The sequence below is a fragment of the Camarhynchus parvulus genome, chromosome 24 (genome assembly GCF_901933205.1).
Source record: "Camarhynchus parvulus chromosome 24, STF_HiC, whole genome shotgun sequence".
NCBI lineage: Eukaryota > Metazoa > Chordata > Aves > Passeriformes > Thraupidae > Camarhynchus > Camarhynchus parvulus.
In genome coordinates this window covers 1093149-1111777 of record NC_044594.1, presented here as the reverse complement: position 1 = coordinate 1111777, position 18629 = coordinate 1093149, and the positions used below count along the sequence as shown (strand labels likewise).

Sequence of the window (18629 nt, the reverse complement as noted above, 5' to 3'; positions counted from 1 at the left end):
GCCCATCCCTGTGCCCCGTTAGCTGGGGAGGCTCCAGGGCTGCCCACAGCAGGGCTGGGGCAAAGCCGCCCCAGCAGGGGCTGAGCTGGTGCTGCTGTGCCGCGGCTGGGCTGGCACCATGCACATCCAGGGTCAGGAGTAGCTTATCCAGTGGCAGACGAGGTAGTTGGGTCAGAGCCCAGGCTGGTGGCCCCACGGGACAGGTCACAGGCGGCTGTCCTTGCTGTCCCCCCCGAGCTGGCCCAGGGGCTGGGTGGGCAGCGGGATCCAGCTGGAGCCGAGGCTGGGCACGAGGGGCGGCACCCCCGGGAAGGCAGTGTTGTTGAAGATGTGCAGGTCGAAGGGAGTTTTGAGATCAGGGCTGGCTTTGGAGGCCAGTGGAGCCCCTGGGGCTGCCCAGTTCAGCAGGGTGGGCGCTTGGGGCCCCACCTGGCTGGGGAAGCTGCAGGCAGGAGCTCCCCAGGGAGCGAGGGGCTGTGTGAGGGGATGCTCGGGGTTGGACTGCTTCAGATACCCCTTGGACACAGCCAGCTCGCAGCACTCTATGTCCAGCATGGTGTCGGTGCTGCCCAGGCCCTGCAGGGACCCTGCACAGCCCGGGAGGGGCTCTCCCTGCCCCAGGCCCCTCTCTGGCTCCACGGTGCCCTTGGACTGCTGCAGGTACCCCCGGAACTGCACTTCTGCCTGGCCAGGGGCAGGGCCCAGCCCTGGGCTGGTGTTGGCACTGCCAGAGGAGCAGCCAGCAGCAGGGCGGGGGCTCCCCAAGCCCACCCCACTGTCCTCAGCCCTGGGCAGCTGCTGCCTGTAGCCCTGGGGCCCGAGGGCCAAGGAGCAGCTCAGGGAGGAGGAGGAGGAGGAGGAGGAGGAGGGGATGTGCAGGCAGATGCCGCTGTCGGTGCTGGTGCCGCTGCTGTCTCTGCTCCCCGTGGGTCCCGGCTGGTCCTTGGGCCATGCTGGCAGCTTCCAGCCCTGCTGCAGGGGCTGCTGGGCTGCGCTGGTGCTGCTGCCAGGGCTGCTGCCCAGCTGGGGCTCCTGCTGGCACAGGAAGAGCTGCTGGACGGGGTCTGCATCCAGGCTGCCCGAGGATGGCGGCTCGTGCTCCACCCAGAGCGAGCTCTGCTTCATGAAGGACTTCTGGGAGGGAGAGGAAGAGGGGAGTGAGCTGTGCTTCATCCCTGGTGGGTGCCTGCCTCTCCCAGCCCTCCCCGAGCCTGCACCCCTGCTCTGGCCCCAAAGGCACCGTCCCTGCCTTACCAGGGCAGACGGTGTCCTCACAGGTCTCCTGATGTAGGTACATGCCAGCAGAGCCCCCAGGAGCCCCAGCAAGGACAGGGTGATGAAGAAGGAGCTGAGGATGGTCGGGAGGAGCTCTGCACTCCCTGCAAGAGAGGACGTGACCAGGTGAGGGGGGAGAGGGGATTCCTCAGTGCACACAGCACCCAGAGGCTGCCCTGGTGTGGATCCCCACACTGCCAGGGCCAGGAGGCTGGGGAGGGGTCAGCACCCCGTGGTTCCCCCCTCCCTGGGTGTCACTTACTGTCCCTGGGGCCGGTGGTGACACACTGCTCAGCAGAGCGCGTGCTGGGGATGGGCATGTTGGCCAGGCTGGGCTCCACGCTCAGGCAGTACTCTGTGAGCCAGAACAGCTCCCTGATGGTGAACTCCGTGCTGTTCTTCACCACCGTGATCTGCAACAAACAGCAGGGGCTGGAACCCGGGAGCCTCCAGCTCCTGCTTCCCTCCCTCCTCCTCTGGTGTGCCCTGGGAAAGTCCCCAGGGTGTGTTGTGATAATGATGACAGCAGCTAGATCCAAAATTCCCCCAAGAGCTGGAAAACTCTGCCATAAAACACGCAGAGAAGCCTCTCTGTGGCTGTGAGAAAGCTCGGCATTTACTCCTGCGGACAGCCCTGCTTTAACAGTCTGTTTTTCCACTTGAGCAGCACGGTGTGGGACAGATGGGGACAGCAGGGGAACAGCCACTCGTCTCACCGTGTGGTTGTCCCGTGTCCTCCGGAGGTGCACGTGGTAGCGGGTCATTTCCCTCCGCAGCTCGCTGTACTCGGGGCTGGCGCTCCCGGGGCGCAGCAGCAGCCGCAGCCGCACCTGGATGGAGTTGCCCAGCACGGAGAGGCTCTGCCCCGCCAGGCGCGGGCCAGCTGCAAGCAGAGCAGTCACAAGGGCAGGTCAGGGCCGTTTCCTGTTCACAGCTCAGCCCCTGCAGCACCACACTGAGCCGGGACCGTCCCACCCGCCCTGGGGCTGCCCCATCCCCCTGCGCAGCCCGCCTGCCCTCCAGGAAGGTGTGGAGGGAAATATCCCAGCTCCCGTTCATCCCTTGGCACCCTGACCCCCCCAGCCCCAGCACAGGCTGGAGACAGAGCCCAAGGCACCTTGCTGTGGGGAGAAGCCTCCAGTCTTTTTCCAGGAGGACGTGAGGTTCTCTGCCACGGTCCTGACCCGCGCGTGGTAGCGCTGCTCCGGGTCCAGGGTGTAGTGGGTGAGGTCACAGGAGAGCTCCGTGGTGTTCCAGCACTCTGGGATGCCTGTCCAGTTCATGCCTATGCCATAGCTGTGGGGAGAAGCACCGGGGGTGAGCAGAGAGCTGGAGCAGGCGCAGGGCAGGGCAGGGCCCCGTTGTTGTTACTCCCCCTCGCTGTTACTCACATGACGTACTCCACGTCGTAGCGGGCGTCGCTGGGGCAGCCGCGCCCCGGCTCCCACTGCAGCAGGTGCCAGCCCGTCTCCGTGGTGATGCGCACGGAGCGGGGCTTGGCCAGCTTCTTACCTGTGGGGCACACCTGGGCTCAGGTGGGGCTGCACAGCCCTGCCCCACCTCAGCCCCCAGGAGCCTTGGGACGGCCTCGGGCAGGATCCCCATGATGGGTGACGTGACAGCGCTGACCACCCCAAAGGTTTCTCTTTCCAGGTTCCAGGATTTGCTCAGCCCCCTCTTCTCCTTCCTCTTTCTTTTTTGGGACAGGACAGCTGGGGTTTCTTGGTGCTTCTCAGCCCCAGGAAAGGAGCTGCATTTGCATCCCCCATCCCCTGCCGTTCGCCACCAGCTCTGTTTGGACTCGGCTTTCCTGTTTTGCTCATCTGCTGCCTGGGTGAAACCAGACTTTTTCACACCTCCTGCCTGATCTCTGTGTTGTCACCTGGCAGAAAAGCCCCGCTGATGACATCTGACACTTTTCCCTTGCAGGTGTCCCTGGCAGCTGCTGCCTGATGGCAAATCCCAGCCCAGCGCTGTCCCCAGTGACCATGGCTCATCATGGGGACAATGGGGACATGGGGACATGGGGACCAGTGGGGACAAGCCAGGCTGGTGCTCCTGGCTGAGCCCTGGGGCTCCCAACCAGCAGTGAAAGGCAAGCAGTGAGCAGGGAGCCCTGGCCATGCCCTGCTCCAAGCGCTGATCTGAGCGCTGAGCACCCAGCAAAGCTGTCCGGGCTGTGCCTCCAACCCTATCCCCATCCCACGGATCCCGCCCGGAGCTGTGAGGCTCAGCCCCGGCCAGCAGGGCGATGCAAACCGGCAGGACGGACTCACCGTGGGTGAGGCAGGCGAGGAGCAGCGCCAGGCTGAGCGCCAGGGCGGTGGCAGAGGGGACCATGGCCGCTCAGCATCCTCCGCGGCAGCAGGGCAGAGCGGGGCCGGGCTGTGCCCCGGCGGCAGCCGAGCGCTCGTTTTTCCCCCAGGGGCCGGCTCAGTGACGTCTCCGAGGCGTCAGGAAAGTCACCGAGCAGCCACTTCCACTTCTCTTTGCTGTCCACCCACTCACCCCCACCCTCAGCCTGGGCTGGGCTTTCCGACAGAGCAGGAGAGGAACAGTTCTGGGGCTTTTCTGAGCAAAGCTGGGCTCTGCTGAGAAAGGAGAGTACGAGTAAGGGATGTCTCTGCCTTTGCTGCTTTGTTGTGAAGTGAGATGTTAAAAGCACAGCGCAGGTGAGGGTTAGCACCGAGGGTGACCTGGCACAGGGGTTCTCCTGGGCACAGCACCGTGTCCTGTCCTGCCAGCTGCTGAATCCAGCCAGGTTCCAACTGTCCTGCGGCCCCAGGAGGGGGTTCTGGCTTTCCCTTCCTTTGGGCTCAGCCTGCAATTCCCCTTTCTCCATTTCTGGGGCTGAGTGAGACCCTCTGGGCTGTCCTGTGTCCTGCAAACAGCCTCACACAGGGGTGACATTGGAAATCCCGTGTGACACAGGGGCTGCCACTGTCCCCAGGGCTCCGGTAGCCCCCCAGGTATGTCTGTGATCCCATGGCTGCGGGGTCTGGCCCCACAGGGATGTCCTGCCTCTCTGCTGGTGCTGGGACCCAAATCACCAGCCAGCACACTGAGTGTGAGTGCTCTGCTTTGCCTCAGAGCTTGCTTGAGGGCTTTCCTGGGGCCCTCATGTGTTGGAGAGAGATTTTCCTCAACAAGAGGAATTTCCCACTGGGGAATTCGTGGAAAGAACACAGACAAAAAGAGCAAGAGAAACCAAAAGTACTGTGGACACAGTCAGAGAGCATCATGGTGAGCACAGACATGCAGGCTCCCCTTGGAAGAACCATCTTAAAGGCTGAAGCGAGAGATTCCTCCTGTTGTCCCTGACTTATCCTTCCTGACAAAGGCCAAGAGCTGCCAAAACTCACAGCCTGGCTGGAGCACCAGCAGCAGATCCCCTCCCTGCCCTGGCTTATCCCCATCCAGGGCAGACCAGCTGATGTCCTGCCACTCTGCTCCTGGCCCCCAAAGGCCCAGGCTGTGTTTTGTGCAAGTCATGGCAACGAGAAGCAACGGGACCCAAAGGCAGGAAAGTGGGAGTTCTGTGCAAAAGCCACAGTGGGGCTGGCGGGTGAGGTGGTTCAGAGAACTGGGAGAAGTGGTTGGCAATTTAGAGGAAAGTGAAAGAGGCTGAGGAGGAACGAGAGTTCTGCAGAATGTTTGGATGATATTGTATCGGGGGTGCAGAAGATATTTTCCCTGCTGATGTAGGGGAGAGAAAATGCATCTGAGTCCATCTTATCAGAAGGTTAATTAATTACTTCATTATACTATATTATTTTATATTAGATATATTATACTATAGACTTTATTATATATATTATACTATATGCTTTATTATATATATATTATATATATATTATACCATATACTTTATTATACTATATTACACTATGTTACATTACATCTAAACTGAATCTCTCAAGACTCAACTGCCCAGAATCTCGTGACTGTCCTGACAGTCCCAACACACACACACACCTGGTCCTGACAGGCCAAGGAAACACAGCTCCATCACTCTGGGTAAACAATCTCCATATTGCACTCTGCTTTTGCACAAACACGGGCACAGCAAATGATAAGAATTGTTTTTCCTTTCTCTGAGTTTCAGAGAATGTGAAACCCAGAAATATTCTTGGGAAGAACTGTGCCTTGCTTCTCTCTGTGAAATGTGGCGACAGAGGGGGCTTGGGCTGGAGCCTGAGCTCTGCAGGGAGGGCAGAGCTCTCCAGGTGCCACAGGAGAGGCTGCTGAGGGCACACTGAGAGCTGGGCTGATGTGGCTGACCCTGAAATGCCTCCCTGAGGACGCAGCACGGAGAAACCCAGCCCAGGAGCACCTGGGGCTGCGCATTTCCCTCCCTGCTCTCCCTCAGGAAGCTTCCCCAGGGTGCCAGCAGGGCCAGGCAGGCGAGGCTACAGGGGCAGGGCAGGGATGGGCCCGGAGGGCTGGTTCTGCACAGCCCTGCCGCAGGACAGAGCAGGGCACAGGGATCCTCAGCCCAATTCCCTGGAGCCCAGAGGCTGGAGCAGCTCTCCTGGGCCGGTGGAGCCGGCTCTGGCTGTGTGTTTCAGCTCCTCTTTCATGGCTGGGAGGGCAGGAGGGTGCAGGGAGGGCTCACAGCAGCAGGAAAGGTGAGGATTTCAGCCGGGAGCTGTGTGCACGCTGACATTTACCGTCAGGCTGCTGAGGTCAAGGCACACACGCTGTTCCCTGGAACTTGCTCTCTGCAGGTGGCTTTGTAGCAGGCAATGAGCAATTCCTGGAGCTGTTTTAGAGAATCCCTTTATGAACTGGACACAGCAGCTCAGGAGGGCACAGCTGGCTCAGGGCTGCCTGGGGGTGCAGCTCTGTGCTTGGCCACCTTGGCACTCAGCAGGCACAGCCTGCAGAGGCACAGAAAGCAAACAAAAACCCCAAAAACCACTCCTGGCTGTGAAAACTACAGAGGAGTGTGCTGTGTGGTGAGGGCTGGCTCAGAACCCCTCTGTGAGCCAGGAACAGGAGGGGTCAGAGGGACCCAGCCCAAAGTTTCCAGCCTCAAAAGGAGCTTTGCACCAGGGCTCCCCCAAGCCTGGACATCCCCGCTTGTCTCCTGCCCTTCTGACGAGCAGGTGTGGGTGGGGAGCTGGATGAACAAGGGATTTACACTAAGAATGATGCCAGGAGAAACCTGTGGCACTGAGGGTCATGATGAAGGGTGAAGCTGGGCCTTTCTCCTTTAATCCGGGAGTTTTCACCTGTTCCTACCTGAGTCCTTGGTTAGGCAGAGCATCCCCAGGCTGTGCCTGCAGGGCAGGCAGGAGGCTGTGCTGGCTCCTGGAAGAAGCATCTCTCCATCAGCAAAGGAATTTAAAGTCCTCTAGGGGAACCTGAAGGAAACGACACTTCATTTCCTTTGGGACAGGGAATTCCTGACTTCTGGCTCACAGCAGCGAGGCTCTCCTGGCTGGCCATGGCTGTGCATCCCTTGCCCTGCGCTGGGCCGGGCAGGAGAGCCGCGGGTGGGTGAGTGAGTGAGTGGGGGCACAGAGGGGAGCCAGGGGAGCAGCGGGGAGCCCCGGGACGCTGCTGTTCCCTGGGGCCGGCTCTGCCCCGCTCGCAGGGCCCCCCGGCCGGCCGGCAGAGCGCAGGTGTTTTGGAGCTGTTGGGAAACCGGCCGCGCCGGGGCCGGGCGGCAGGTCCGACAGGTTTGCTGCGCGGCTGGCGCTGACGTACGAGCCCGCTCGCCAAACACCTCCTGGGCCGGCCCCGCCGAGCTGGCCCTGCTCGGCACCGCGCTGCTGGCATGGCCGAGCCGCGGCTCTGAGCCCAGCCCAGCCCCGAGCCCGGCCCATGGACGGCAAAACCTCGCCGGTAAGTGCGGGAGCTCCGCGCTCCGCGGACCCGCTCCCCTCGGGCTCTGGGGGAGGGACCGGGCTCTCTCCTGCCCTCCAGGCGCTCCTCACGGCAGCCGGAGGGAGAAGGAGCCGGAGGAGCTGCCTGAGGAGCCGCTGCCTCCGGCACCCCTCGCAGGGAGGGCCGCAGCATCCCTGGTGATGGCAGAGGTGTCGTGTCGAGGCTCCCGGGTGCTTTGCCGCACTGAGCTGTGAGCTGAGGGGACCAGCTGGTGCTGCCACAGGGATCTGGTGCCCCTTGGCACGTTCCTGAGCCCTCTGGCTCAGTTTCCAGCGGCGCTGCGCTGGTGGGCACAGCCCCGCTGCTCCCCTCGCCTGCTCTCCAGGCAGTTTTCCCTGCGCCCTTTTGGGCTGGGCTGGCTGGGACCTGCTCAGCGCTGGATGTGGGGCTCTGCTGAGCATCCTGTCATGAGGAAAACATCCATCCCGGCCGGGCACCGGGCGAGGCAGTGAGTAATTACCGTGCCGAGCAGCGCCGGGTGCCAGCGACATCCGGGACAGAGGTGGCGGTGACAGCGTATGTGGGGCTGCAGGGGGGGAGAGCCAGCTCTGACAGCGTCCCCTTGCTGCCCCTCGGCCTGGGGGCAGCCAGGAGGGGCACAGCGGGTTTGTTCTGGGTGTTGGCTGGCTCTGGGGAGATGCAGAGTGGTCCCAGCTCTGGGTGGCATCACTGCATCCTGGTGATGGTGGGGCAGGAGCTGGCATGGCCACACGCAGAGACAATTGCCCAATACTGGACAGCCCCAGTGGGGCACCTTGGCACTGTCACCTGGGTTAAATGGGCCATCAGGAGCGCCAGGAGCCACCCTTGGCTCTGCAATGGCAGCAGGGTCTCTCTGTCTTTCCAGGCCTCTGTTTGCCTCTCTGTGAAGTGAGGTGAGCAGTGGTTACTCTGCCCCTGGAACATTCCGGGTGTGTGCCCAAAGGGTGCCCACAGTGGCACAGGATGAGCTGTCCCTGGCCAATAAACAGTCACACACCTGCACTTGCAGAGTGACAGTGCCTGGCTCTGGCATTTCACTGTGCTGTGTGTGGCAGGGCCCTGGCAGTGCCCTCTCCCCCTGTTCTGGTGCTGGGCTCTGTCCCCTCCCAGGCTGGCCCCACTCAGCAGTGGCACTTGAGCAGGATGCTGTCACCCAGAGGGATTTGGGCTCTCTAGGCTGGGGACACCTCTGTCCCTGGTGGGGACAATGTCCCTGTTGTGCGCTGGCTGAGCTGCTCTGAGCAGACAATGGGCGCTTCACACCAGGGGAAGGAGCTCCCAGACTGGGCACTGGAGCTTTGCTGAGGGCAGGCTCAGCTGGGGAGGAGGATCTGAGTTCATTGAAGCCAGGCTGCCTCTTTCCCTCTCTCCCCTCTTGATGCTCGGGGTTTTGGGGAGCTCTGTGTCCTGCTGCTCCCCCAGGACACGGCTGGGCCCTGGCTCTGGTTACAACACCCAGGTGTTCCCTGGCTTCCGCTTGCCCTCCCACTCCGAAACTGTGGCTGCCTGCTGGCTGCTTTCCCTGGAGCCTCCAGCGCAGCCTGGATCACCTTTCCCCTGCTCATTGGCCGTGGGTTTGGGGGCCTTCCCTCCATGGCAGGGCATGGAGCTGCAGCTCAGTGCCCAGCTCAGGGTGCAAAGGGGACGGACAGAGCTGCTGCCCTTGGTTTGGGGGCCTTGCTCCAAGCCTCAGAGCAGGGATGGGGTGTGAGGTGCTATTTGCACTCCTGACAGAAAGGGTAACACAGAAAAGGTGACAGAGCTCTTACCACGGGTGAGCAAAGCGGGCCAGGAGTCCCTGAGTGTCCCCAGGGTCCCTCCTGGCTGTCCTGTGGATGCCAGCCCTCTGTGCCAGGCAGGGGCTGCCCATGCCCCCCTCCCCACGGCTGCCTGGGCACGGATCACCCCTGTGGATGGATCATCCTGGGCACAGATCACCCCTGTGGAAGGATCATCCTGGGCACGGATCACCCCTGTGCATGGATCATCCTGGGCACGGATCACCCCTGTGCATGGATCATCCTGGGCACGGATCACCCCTGTGCATGGATCATCCTGGGCACGGATCACCCCTGTGGCTGCTGCAGCACCTGCAGAGCTGTGGGGAAAGGGCTGAAACCGCAGCGGCGCCTGTGATCCGGGCTGGGCTTTGCCTCTGACTTTTACTCAAAAGCCAGCGAGGGATGAGTAAAGGTTTGTGGGCAGGAGCCGGCGCTCGCTCGCTCGCCGGGGTCACGCGCTCTCCCCAGCAGGAACATCTCTGCCAAACCACCGCTGTTTTCCCTGCTGCAGTGGCCCCACACTGCTCACCGTGGTAATGGCCCTGCTACCCTTCCTGGCAGCCCACAGAATTATTTAGACTTAAAATTTTTGAGGAAATAAGCAGCTGGGAGTTCACCTGAGTGTAAGAAAGGGCATGTGCTTCCTGCTGAGGAGCGCTCAGAGCAGTGTGACCTGTGGCACGTTTCGGTGTTAATTTGATGTGTTTGCACACTGCAGGTGGGAGTGCTGTGGCATCCAGCACTGCTGGCTCCCTGGGGAAGCTGGGCTGTGTTTTCTGCGTGTGGTGGAGAGGTTTGTCCCTTGGAGGATTGCAGTGCTGCTAGAGCAAAGGGTTACAGCTGCTGCAGGGTGAGACGTGACACACCAGACGTGGGGATAGCACACGAATGCCAGGGGAAAAGGGTATTCACAAAAACCTCATTTTGACGCAGGCAGGAGAGATCCTTTTCCCAGGAAGGGTTCCTGGCATCCCCACATTGCTCTGCCCAGGACCTGCCACAGCTCTGGCTGTCACCCACAGCGGGCACTGAGGGTACCCAGGGATGCCCCAGGACGTGTGTGCACGAGAACTGAAATCCCATCAGTGCTGTGCCTGCTCGGGCTCATTCGGGCACTGCAGGGCACCCTCCAGCCCTCCCAGGCTGGAGGAGGAAACTGAGGGGCTCTCCTGGGCTCCCTGGCACCCTTGGGAGAGGGCAAGGCTGCGGCAGCGCTGGGAAATCCGGATGTGGGGAAACTTGGAGCAGATCCAGGCTGCTGGGGAAGGGCTGGGAGTGGGGCTGATGCAGTGAAACAGAAAGCGCCTCTCTCGCTCCTCCCCGTGCACAGGAGCCCGGGGAGCTCCGCACGAGGGGGGGGGAGGCTCCCCATGGCCAGGGGACACCAGTGGTGCCTGTGCCAAGGGCCCGACGGGCTGGGAGGGGGTTTGTGCCGGGGGTGGGAGGGGGTTTGTGCCGGGGGTGGCCCTGCACACGCCGCTGCTGGCCAGGGAGGGCGGCCCAGAGCCCGGGTGCTGTGGCCGCTGGCTCTGCAGGGATGGGCTCGGCAAGCACGGTCCGAGAAGGACAGGTGTGTGCCCGTGTGCAGGGCAGGTGTGCAGGGCAGGTGTGTGCCCGCTATGCAGGGCACAGGTGTGTCCCTGGTGTACAGGGCAGGTGTGTTCCCGGTGTACAGCACAGGTGTCCCTGGTGTGGAGCACAGGTGTGTCCCCAGTGTGCAGGGCTGATGTCCCCGGTGTGCAGGACAGGTGTGTGCCCAGTGTACAGTACAGGTGTGTCCCCAGTGCACAGCACAGGTGTCCCCAGTGCACAGCACAGGTGTCCCCGCTGTGTGGCTGGGCTCAGACCCGTGTGGGACACGTGGCCACGCCGGGCTGTGACTCACAGGTAAAGCCCAGGAAGTGACAGCAGCGTCACCAGGGAGGGCACAGCCGCGCTCACACAGCACCAGCAGCCTCTCGAGCTGTTCAGCAGGGCGCCTGGCCCCCGGCAGGGAGCGCGAGCAGGGAGAAAAGCCAGCTGGAAGGGCGAGGGGGCTCCCAGCAGTGTCCCCTGTGCCCGTGTCCCTGCCTTGCCCAGCTGGAAGGGCGAGGGTGCTCCCAGCGATGTCCCCCTGTGCCCGTGTCCCTGCCCTGCCTGCTCCACAGCTCCAGCCCAAGCACTCCTCGCCAGCCTGGCAGGGAAAGCAGTGATTTCTGCTCGTGGACAGGGGTGATCTCTACCAGTGCAGGGCCAAAAACCCGAGACAGGCTCTCAGAGAAATGTGTTAGAGCCCATCTCTGGGTGATGAGTGGTCCCTGCAGAACGGTGGCTCCACTTCTCCCTGGGCTCCCCAGTTCTCATTCCCCAGAATCGTTTGGATGGAAAGGGACTGAAGGCTCACCCAGTTCCAGCCCCTTTCCATGGGCACGGGCACCTCCCACTGGACCGGGGTGCTCCAAGCCCCATCCATCCTACAAAATGTAGAGGAAGCAGAGTTTATTTTGGGATTTGTTCACAGGTCCTCTCTGGAGGAAAATGAGAGGCCCTGGCTTCTGTCACCAAGGGAGCATTTGGGAGAGTGTGTTTTGAGGAAAGGAAACAGACACATTTTCTTTTGTGAATTCATGGATCAGGAGTGACACAACTGCAGAGCAGCATTCCAGGGTGCAGGACGTTTCAGGGCTTGGAAAACACCGATTATTAAGTGTTACTAAACGACAGCTGGAAATTGCCCTGTATTTTTCAAATGGCTCATTAAGGATAGATGCATAAATTGGGGCACTGGCCCCGTGGAACTGGGCCACGGCGTGACTGTCACAAGGCCAAATACCCGGCTGATTGCTCGGCTCCCAGTGATGCCTTTGGGAAGCTCAGCTGCCTGAAGGGGGAAAACCCAGTGACAAGGAGGTTTTTGGCCATCCTGGGTGGGATGTGGCTCAGGTTCTGGTACAGAGAGAGGCACTGGGGTGGGGGCTCTCCCTGAGGCTCATGGCTCGTTGTGGTGCCAGGGGGGCTCATCTCCGTCTCTGAGCTTCACAGCTGGCAGGGTGGCAGCTGGGGGGCTCTGGTGGGCAGCAGACACTGCTGGTGACAGTCCCCTCTGCCCACAGACCACTGCCTCGCCCAGCAGTGTCCCTCCCAGCCTGCTCCATGTCTCCACGGCCAGCAGCATCTTCGGTTCCCGACCTCCGCCGCCTCGAGAGAACGTCCTGGGCATCAGCTTCAAACCCTACAGCCCCGAGTCCGGCCCGGCCCCGAGCCCCTGCTCGGCCTGTGACAGCACCCGTGAGGATGGGGACAGGGCTGTCCCATGGCCCCAGTGCCTCCCAGGCTGGGGAGGGATGGAGGGAGGCAGGGAGGTCACAGGCAGCCACGGGCTGGAGTGTGAGGGGTGTGGGGGGCAAGGGAGAGCACAGTGACCACAGGGCAGCTCGGGGTGTGCATGGCCCTGCTCTCCCACAGCCCAGAGGCGGCTCCTGACCCTGACCCTGCCTCTGCCCTGCTGCCAGGATCCTCCATGTTCAGAGCTCCCTGCATGAGCCAGCGGCGGCTCGCGCTCATCTTCTGCGTCTCCGTGCTCATCGTGCTGCTCATCGCCCTCATCCTGCTGTGTGAGTGGGGTGGGGGCCCTGCCCGAGGGGGGTCCGGGCTCCTGGAGGGACCCTCAGGGGAGCTGGGGGTCAGCAGAGTCTGGGGATACCCACACTGGGAAGAGCCAGAGGGAATCCCCTGGCTCAGAGACAGGGATGTGCTCCTCCCGTTCCCTGAGCGTTCCTGACATCTGGTGGAGAGACGGGAGCTGGGGAAGAAAAGGAGATCTGCTGCTGGGCTGGTGCCGGTGTTTGAGGGGTTGGGGCTGCAGTGTGCTTTCCTTCCGGCGGCCAGCAGGGCACCCAGCAGCACCCAGAGTTGCCCTCCCCAAGACAAACCATGGTCCGTAGGCAGAACAGGCACAGACACCCGGGGAATCCCTTCAATCCTGCTGACATCCAGCTGCCACTCTCCAACCCCCGGGCTTGAAGCACTCGCAATGTCGAATGCATTTCCTGTGGGTGAAGGGAGAGGTTTGCAGCAGCTGGGCAGCACAGGGGGGGCTCAGGGTGCCCAGTCCTCCCCCAGCAGCTCCTCACTCTTGCTCAAACCCGCCTCGCTCTCACACCCAGCAACGGGGAACGCTCCAGATGCCCATCCAGGTGGGGCACAGCCCACCACCCATGGGCAGCCCTGGCCTCAGCGTGGTGTTCTCCCGCTTCCAGTCATGTTCTGGAGGTCACAGACGGGCATCCTGTACAAGGAGCCGGCAGAGAGCTGCAAGGACAGCGCCGTGCGCTGCGACGGCGTCGTCGACTGTTCCCAGAGGAGCGACGAGCTGGGCTGTGGTGAGGCACAGGAGATGGGATGGGGGGAATGGGGGGAGCCCCAGGAGCACCCCTGACCCTCCTGCTCCATCCCACAGTGCGCTTCTCCTCCGAGGAGTCCTTGCTCCATGTGTACTCCAGCACCGAGAGCCAGTGGCTGCCGGTGTGCAGCAGTGACTGGGACGAGTCCCTCTCCAGGAAAACCTGCCGGCAGCTGGGATTTCAGAAGTAATTCCTGGAGGATGGGTTGTTCTGCTCGGGTGCTGGGGCCCTGTCCTGACTGAGGGCAGGGTCAGCTCTGCTGTTTCCCCCAGTGTTGTGTTTTCCCACTGGAAGGCAGCGTGTCCAGCGCTGCTCTGGGCACAGTGCAGGCACCAGATAACCAGGTGGGCAGTGCCCACACTTGGGACCCTCACTGCCTGTCCTCTCCCCTCCCAGCGCCTCCCAGACCGAGTACATCCCCCTGCGTGTCCCTGGCAAGAGCCTCACGGTGACTGATGAGCGAGAGACCATCCAGCAGAGCCTCAACAGGTACCAGGGTCACCTCCCCCCTGCCCTGGTGCCACAGGGACAGGACTGAGGCTGGCTGTCCCTCCTCTCTCCCACAGCTCCCAGTGTCTCACAGGAAAGTACGTCTCCCTGCGATGCACAAGTAAGGAGCTGGCTAGGACACAGCCGAGGGTGGGTGCCCTTTTCACAGGCTTGGGAGCCCTTTCCCCCCTTCTCAGCACAGGGGCGGGCAAATGGGACATCTGGGTGATAGAAAAGCACCAACATTGCATTCCCTGCAATAAGTGTGGGTGGTGGGGGTGCTGTGTGTGTCCCCCTCCATGCTCCCTTCCCCCCGAGCCTTTCTCCCAGCCCTGCTGTCCCTCCAGCCTGCGGGCAGAGGATTTCTGGCCGGATCATCGGTGGGAAGGAGACCTCTGTGAACAAGTGGCCCTGGCAGGTCAGCGTGCAGTACGGGCCCATCCACATCTGCGGCGGCACCATCATCGACGCCCAGTGGGTGCTCACCGCTGCCCACTGCTTCTTCATGTGAGTGCTGCTGCCAGCCCGGGCACCCAGCCCAGCCCCACGGCCCGGCTCCCTCTCTGTCACAGACACATTTTATGGGAAATCCTTTCCTTAGGAGTTTTCCTCCTGAGAAGCTGAGAGGCCTCAGGAACAAAATGTAAACAATGGTTATCTGCTGCTGTGGAATGCAACAGGTGCATCTGTGATTGGTCTCATGTGGTTGTTTCTAATTAATGGCCAATCACAGTCAGTTGGCTCGGACTCTCTGTCCAAAACAGAAGCTTTTGTTATTATCCCTTCTTTTTCAATTCCTTGCTAGCCTTCTGATGAAATCCTTTCTTCTATTCTTTTAGTATAGCTTTAATATAATATATATCATAAAATAATAAATCAAGCCTTCTGAAACATGGAGTCAGATCCTCATTTCTTCCCTCATCCTCAGACCCCTGTGAACACGGTCACACTCACTCCCTCCTGCCCCTCTTGCCCTACCAGGAACAGCATGAAGATCCTGGACGACTGGAAGGTGTACGGGGGGGTGTCGGACCTGAAGCAGCCCATGGAGGGCATCCCTGTGTCCCAGGTCATCATCAACTCCAACTACAGCGACGACCACGACGACTACGACATCGCCCTCATGAAGCTCTCCAGGCCACTGACGCTCTCAGGTGAGGTCACCCAGCTCACCCGGGCTTGGCTGGGTGGTGTTTGGGGGACAGGGAGGTGGACAGGACTGAGAGGTGTGCCCTGGGAACCATGGGGTGTGTGGGGCTGCTGCCAGCTGGGCCATCCACAGAATTCACAGAATGACCAGGTTGGAAGAGACCTTGAAGATCACCGAGTCCAACCCAGCCCCAAAACATCAACCAAACCCTGGCACCGAGTCCCACATCCAGCTCTGCTGTGGCCACCTCGCCTGTCCCATGGCCAGGAAGGCTGTGGCACCCGCAGCCTGGGCTCAGCTGTGCCCCCAGCCCCACACGGGGCGGGTGGGTGGCATGGGCACAGAGGGGAGCCTCTCCTGCGCCCCACGCTCCTCGCTGGCTGCGGGGCTGTGCTAATTTCTGTCCCGGTGACTCATCCCTCGCTCCATCGCGGCTCCTGCAGCCCATGTGCGCCCCGCCTGCCTGCCCATGCACGGCCAGCGATTCCAGACCGGCCGGTCCTGCTTCATCACCGGCTTCGGCAAGACTCGGGAGAACGAAGGTGAGGGAGGACCGCGGCTCCCCGCAGGCTTCCCCTGCCCCGAGCACAGCTCTGCCGGGGCCCTGGAGGGCTTTCCCGCGGGGATAACTCCCGGGATTTCCCGGAGAGCTTTCTTACAGGGATAACTCCCGGGATTGCCCCGAAGAGCTTTCCCGTGGGGATAACTCCCGGGATAGCCCCGGAGAGCTTTCCCGCGGGGATAACTCCCGGAATTGCCCCGAAGAGCTTTCCCGCAGGGATAACTCCCGGGAATGCCCCGAAGAGCTTTCCTACAGGGATAACTCCCGGGAATGCCCTGCCGGCTGCGAGGCTTTGCAGAAGCGAGAGCTGCGAGAAGCAGCCGCTTCCTCCCTCGCTGGTGAGGGGCCGGGGGTGGCGGGGGATGGCGAGGCCCCCCCTGGCCCACAGCTCTTCCTGCCTTGCAGATAACACCTCCCCGAAGCTGCGGGAGGCCGAGGTGAAGCTCATCGACTACAAGATCTGCAACAGCGACAAGGTGTACGAGGGCTACCTGACCCCCCGCATGATGTGCGCCGGGTACCTGCAGGGAGGCAAGGACGCCTGCCAGGTGAGCTGGGGGCGCACCAGGGCACAGCTGCCCTGTTTGGGCACCCACAGAGGGCATCTCCTGTGTCCCCTCCTCACTGCTCTGCCCCTCTGAGCCAGGGTGACAGCGGAGGGCCCCTGGTGTGCGAGGACGATGGCCGCTGGTACGTGGCCGGGGTGACGAGCTGGGGGACAGGATGTGGCCAGAAGAACAAGCCCGGGGTGTACACACGTGTGACAAAGCTCCTCAGCTGGATATACAGCAAAATGGAGGTGAGGTGGCAGGGCTGGGCCTGGGCAGGGCGGCCCTGGAGAGGGGCTGTGCCCCCAGCCCAGCCCTGGCACCTCACCCCCCCTCGCTCTGTCCCTTGCAGAGCGAGAACGACTAAAGGCAGGATGGACACCGTGCCTCTCCGGCTGGCACGGGCCACTGCCCCAGGCATGATGCCACCAGCCAGACCCCCACCTCTCTGGACTGTCCCTGCAGCCAGGGACCCGTGGCTGCCCCCGAAGTTGGAAACAGCACCTGCAAAGTGCCCCTGCCCTCGCCTGGTGCCAGGGGTGGCGTGGCGGTGGTGGCTGGGCACAGCACCCAGCCAGGCCCGGGGGGACACAGCCCATGCCAGCAGCTGGCCGTGCTGGCCGGGGGACACCTCCCTGCCCCGTGTGTGTGGCTCTTCTGTAAATAGACCTGTCTGGACAGGCTGTGTGAGTGCTTCCTGGCCGTGGCACACGCAGAGGGCGAGGGGCTGCCAGCAGTGCCCGTGCAGAGGGAGCCCTCTCCTTCAGCCAGATCACAGCAGTGCCCGTGCAGAGGGAACCCTCTCCTTTAGTCGCAGCTGTGCCACCTCAGGCTGCAGGATGTGGCAGCTGTGTCCACCCTGCCCCACCCGCGGGCGCCGCTGGCGGCTCTGCCCCAAGGGGAGCCCCGAGCTGCGGATATTCCTCCCTCTGCGAGGCGCGGCCGCTGCCCTGGTGTTTGCCGAGGGATTTAGGAAGTGCCTTTTACGGGATGTCCCTGCCTGCCAGAGAAATGCCGAGCTGTTTATTTTTCCATGCCGTGGCTCCGGTCGGAGCCGGCGCTCCCTCCCAGCCCCGCGGCCGCTCTCAGTGCGCTCGGGGCGGGGTTCGGGGCGGGCTGAGCCCCGGGGGTGGCTGTGGCAGCTGGGACAGAACCAGCAGCAGCCAAAGGCCACGCTGGAGTGTGGTTCAGAGCGATCACCCTCGCTCCAGAGAGAGCAGCCCTGGATGTCCCTGCTGGGAGCTCTGCGGTGCCCGAGTGCTGCCTCCTGCCTGTCCTCCCTGCCCGTGCCCCAGCAGGGACATTTCCCTGGAGGAAACAAGTGCCTTCATCTCCTGGTGGGTGCTGGGGCACACAAGGAGATGCCCAGGGCGAGCAGAGCCTGCCTGCTCCCCTCCCCAGCCCTATGGTCAGCTGCAGGGGGGGCGTCCTGTGGAGCCTGGCCACGCGGCACTCGTCTAATAAATGTTTTGGTCGTGTCCCACGTGGAGATGGCTCTTCAGGGTGGGCTGGAAAGGAAGCAGCAATGTGCCAAGGATGCCTGGGGAGTGGGCATGTGGGGCTTGTGATGGAGCGGCCCTTCCTGCCCATCACCTGGCTGGGAGAAAAGGGATGCTTTCTGCTGCTCAGCTCCTGGGAACATCCCCCAGGTTCCCAGCACTGACCACTTCCCCTGGAAAAGGTTTTGGGCAGCTGTGGTGTGTGTTGGGACAGCAGGTCTGGGTGTGCAGAAAGCACCTGCCTCTCCCTGGGGCTGGGGCTGCACCTGCCTGCTGCTGCTGGGAAGGGCCGGGGGAGTCCCTGGCCTTGCTGCACTTCTGTGCCTTCGGACAGGGCTGGGTGGCTGCCCCGGACCTGAACTGAAACAAAGGGAGGGACCCGGCACCTTTTGGGAAGAGCCAAGTCAGCCTGACCTCAAACCCCTTTCCAGAGCAGCAGCCCAGAAACCTCCCAGGGCACAGGAGCTGCCCTGGAGACCGGGGTGAGCAGGGCCAGGGGGTGCTCCCCCCCTCCCCAGGGCCAGGGGGTGCTCCCCCCCTCCCCAGGGCCAGGGGGTGCTCCCCCCCTTCCCAGGGCCAGGGGGTCCCCCCTCCCCAGGGCCAGGGGGCTGCTCCCACGTCTCCACCTGGACAAGGGCCTTGGGCAGCCCTGTGTGACCGCATTCACAGGGGTCTGAGGATGAGGGAAGAGATGAGGATCTCACTCCATGTTTCAGAAGGCTTGATTTATTATTTTATGATATATATTATATTAAAACTGTACTAAAAGAACAGCAGAAAGGATTTCATCAGAAGGCTAGCTAAGAATAGAAAAAGAAGGAATGATAACAAAGGCTTGTGACTGACTGAGACAGTCCGGACAGCCGGATTGTGACTGGTCATTGATTAGAAACAACCACATGAGACCAATCACAGATGCACCTGTTGCATTCCACAGCAGCAGATAACCATTGTTTGCATTTTGTTCCTGAGGCCTCTCAGCTTCTCAGGAGGAAAACTCCTAAGGAAAGGATTTTCCATAGAAGATATCTGTGACAGCCCTGCTGGGCTCCAGCCCGGCCTGGGGGGC

At 62.0% G+C, this 18629-nt stretch overlaps 2 protein-coding genes across 2 annotated transcripts; one reads left to right on the top strand and one right to left on the bottom strand.

Moving 5' to 3' along the window:
- Positions 1-204: 204 nt before the first annotated feature.
- Positions 205-3615, bottom strand: IL10RA (interleukin 10 receptor subunit alpha). The gene is made up of 7 exons (XM_030964929.1): positions 3544-3615; positions 2667-2779; positions 2393-2571; positions 1992-2158; positions 1538-1688; positions 1255-1379; positions 205-1134 (listed from the first exon to the last, which is right to left on the bottom strand). The coding sequence occupies exons 1-7, from the start codon at positions 3613-3615 to the stop codon at positions 205-207; spliced, it is 1737 nt and encodes a 578-aa protein (XP_030820789.1).
- A 3383-nt stretch (positions 3616-6998) lies between these two features.
- TMPRSS13 (transmembrane serine protease 13) lies at positions 6999-17428 on the top strand. The gene is made up of 13 exons (XM_030964930.1): positions 6999-7125; positions 12023-12197; positions 12422-12523; positions 13169-13291; positions 13369-13498; positions 13709-13801; positions 13879-13922; positions 14149-14308; positions 14783-14955; positions 15395-15493; positions 15919-16061; positions 16160-16312; positions 16414-17428. The coding sequence occupies exons 1-13, from the start codon at positions 7105-7107 to the stop codon at positions 16426-16428; spliced, it is 1431 nt and encodes a 476-aa protein (XP_030820790.1). The 5' UTR covers positions 6999-7104; the 3' UTR covers positions 16429-17428.
- Positions 17429-18629: the final 1201 nt, after the last annotated feature.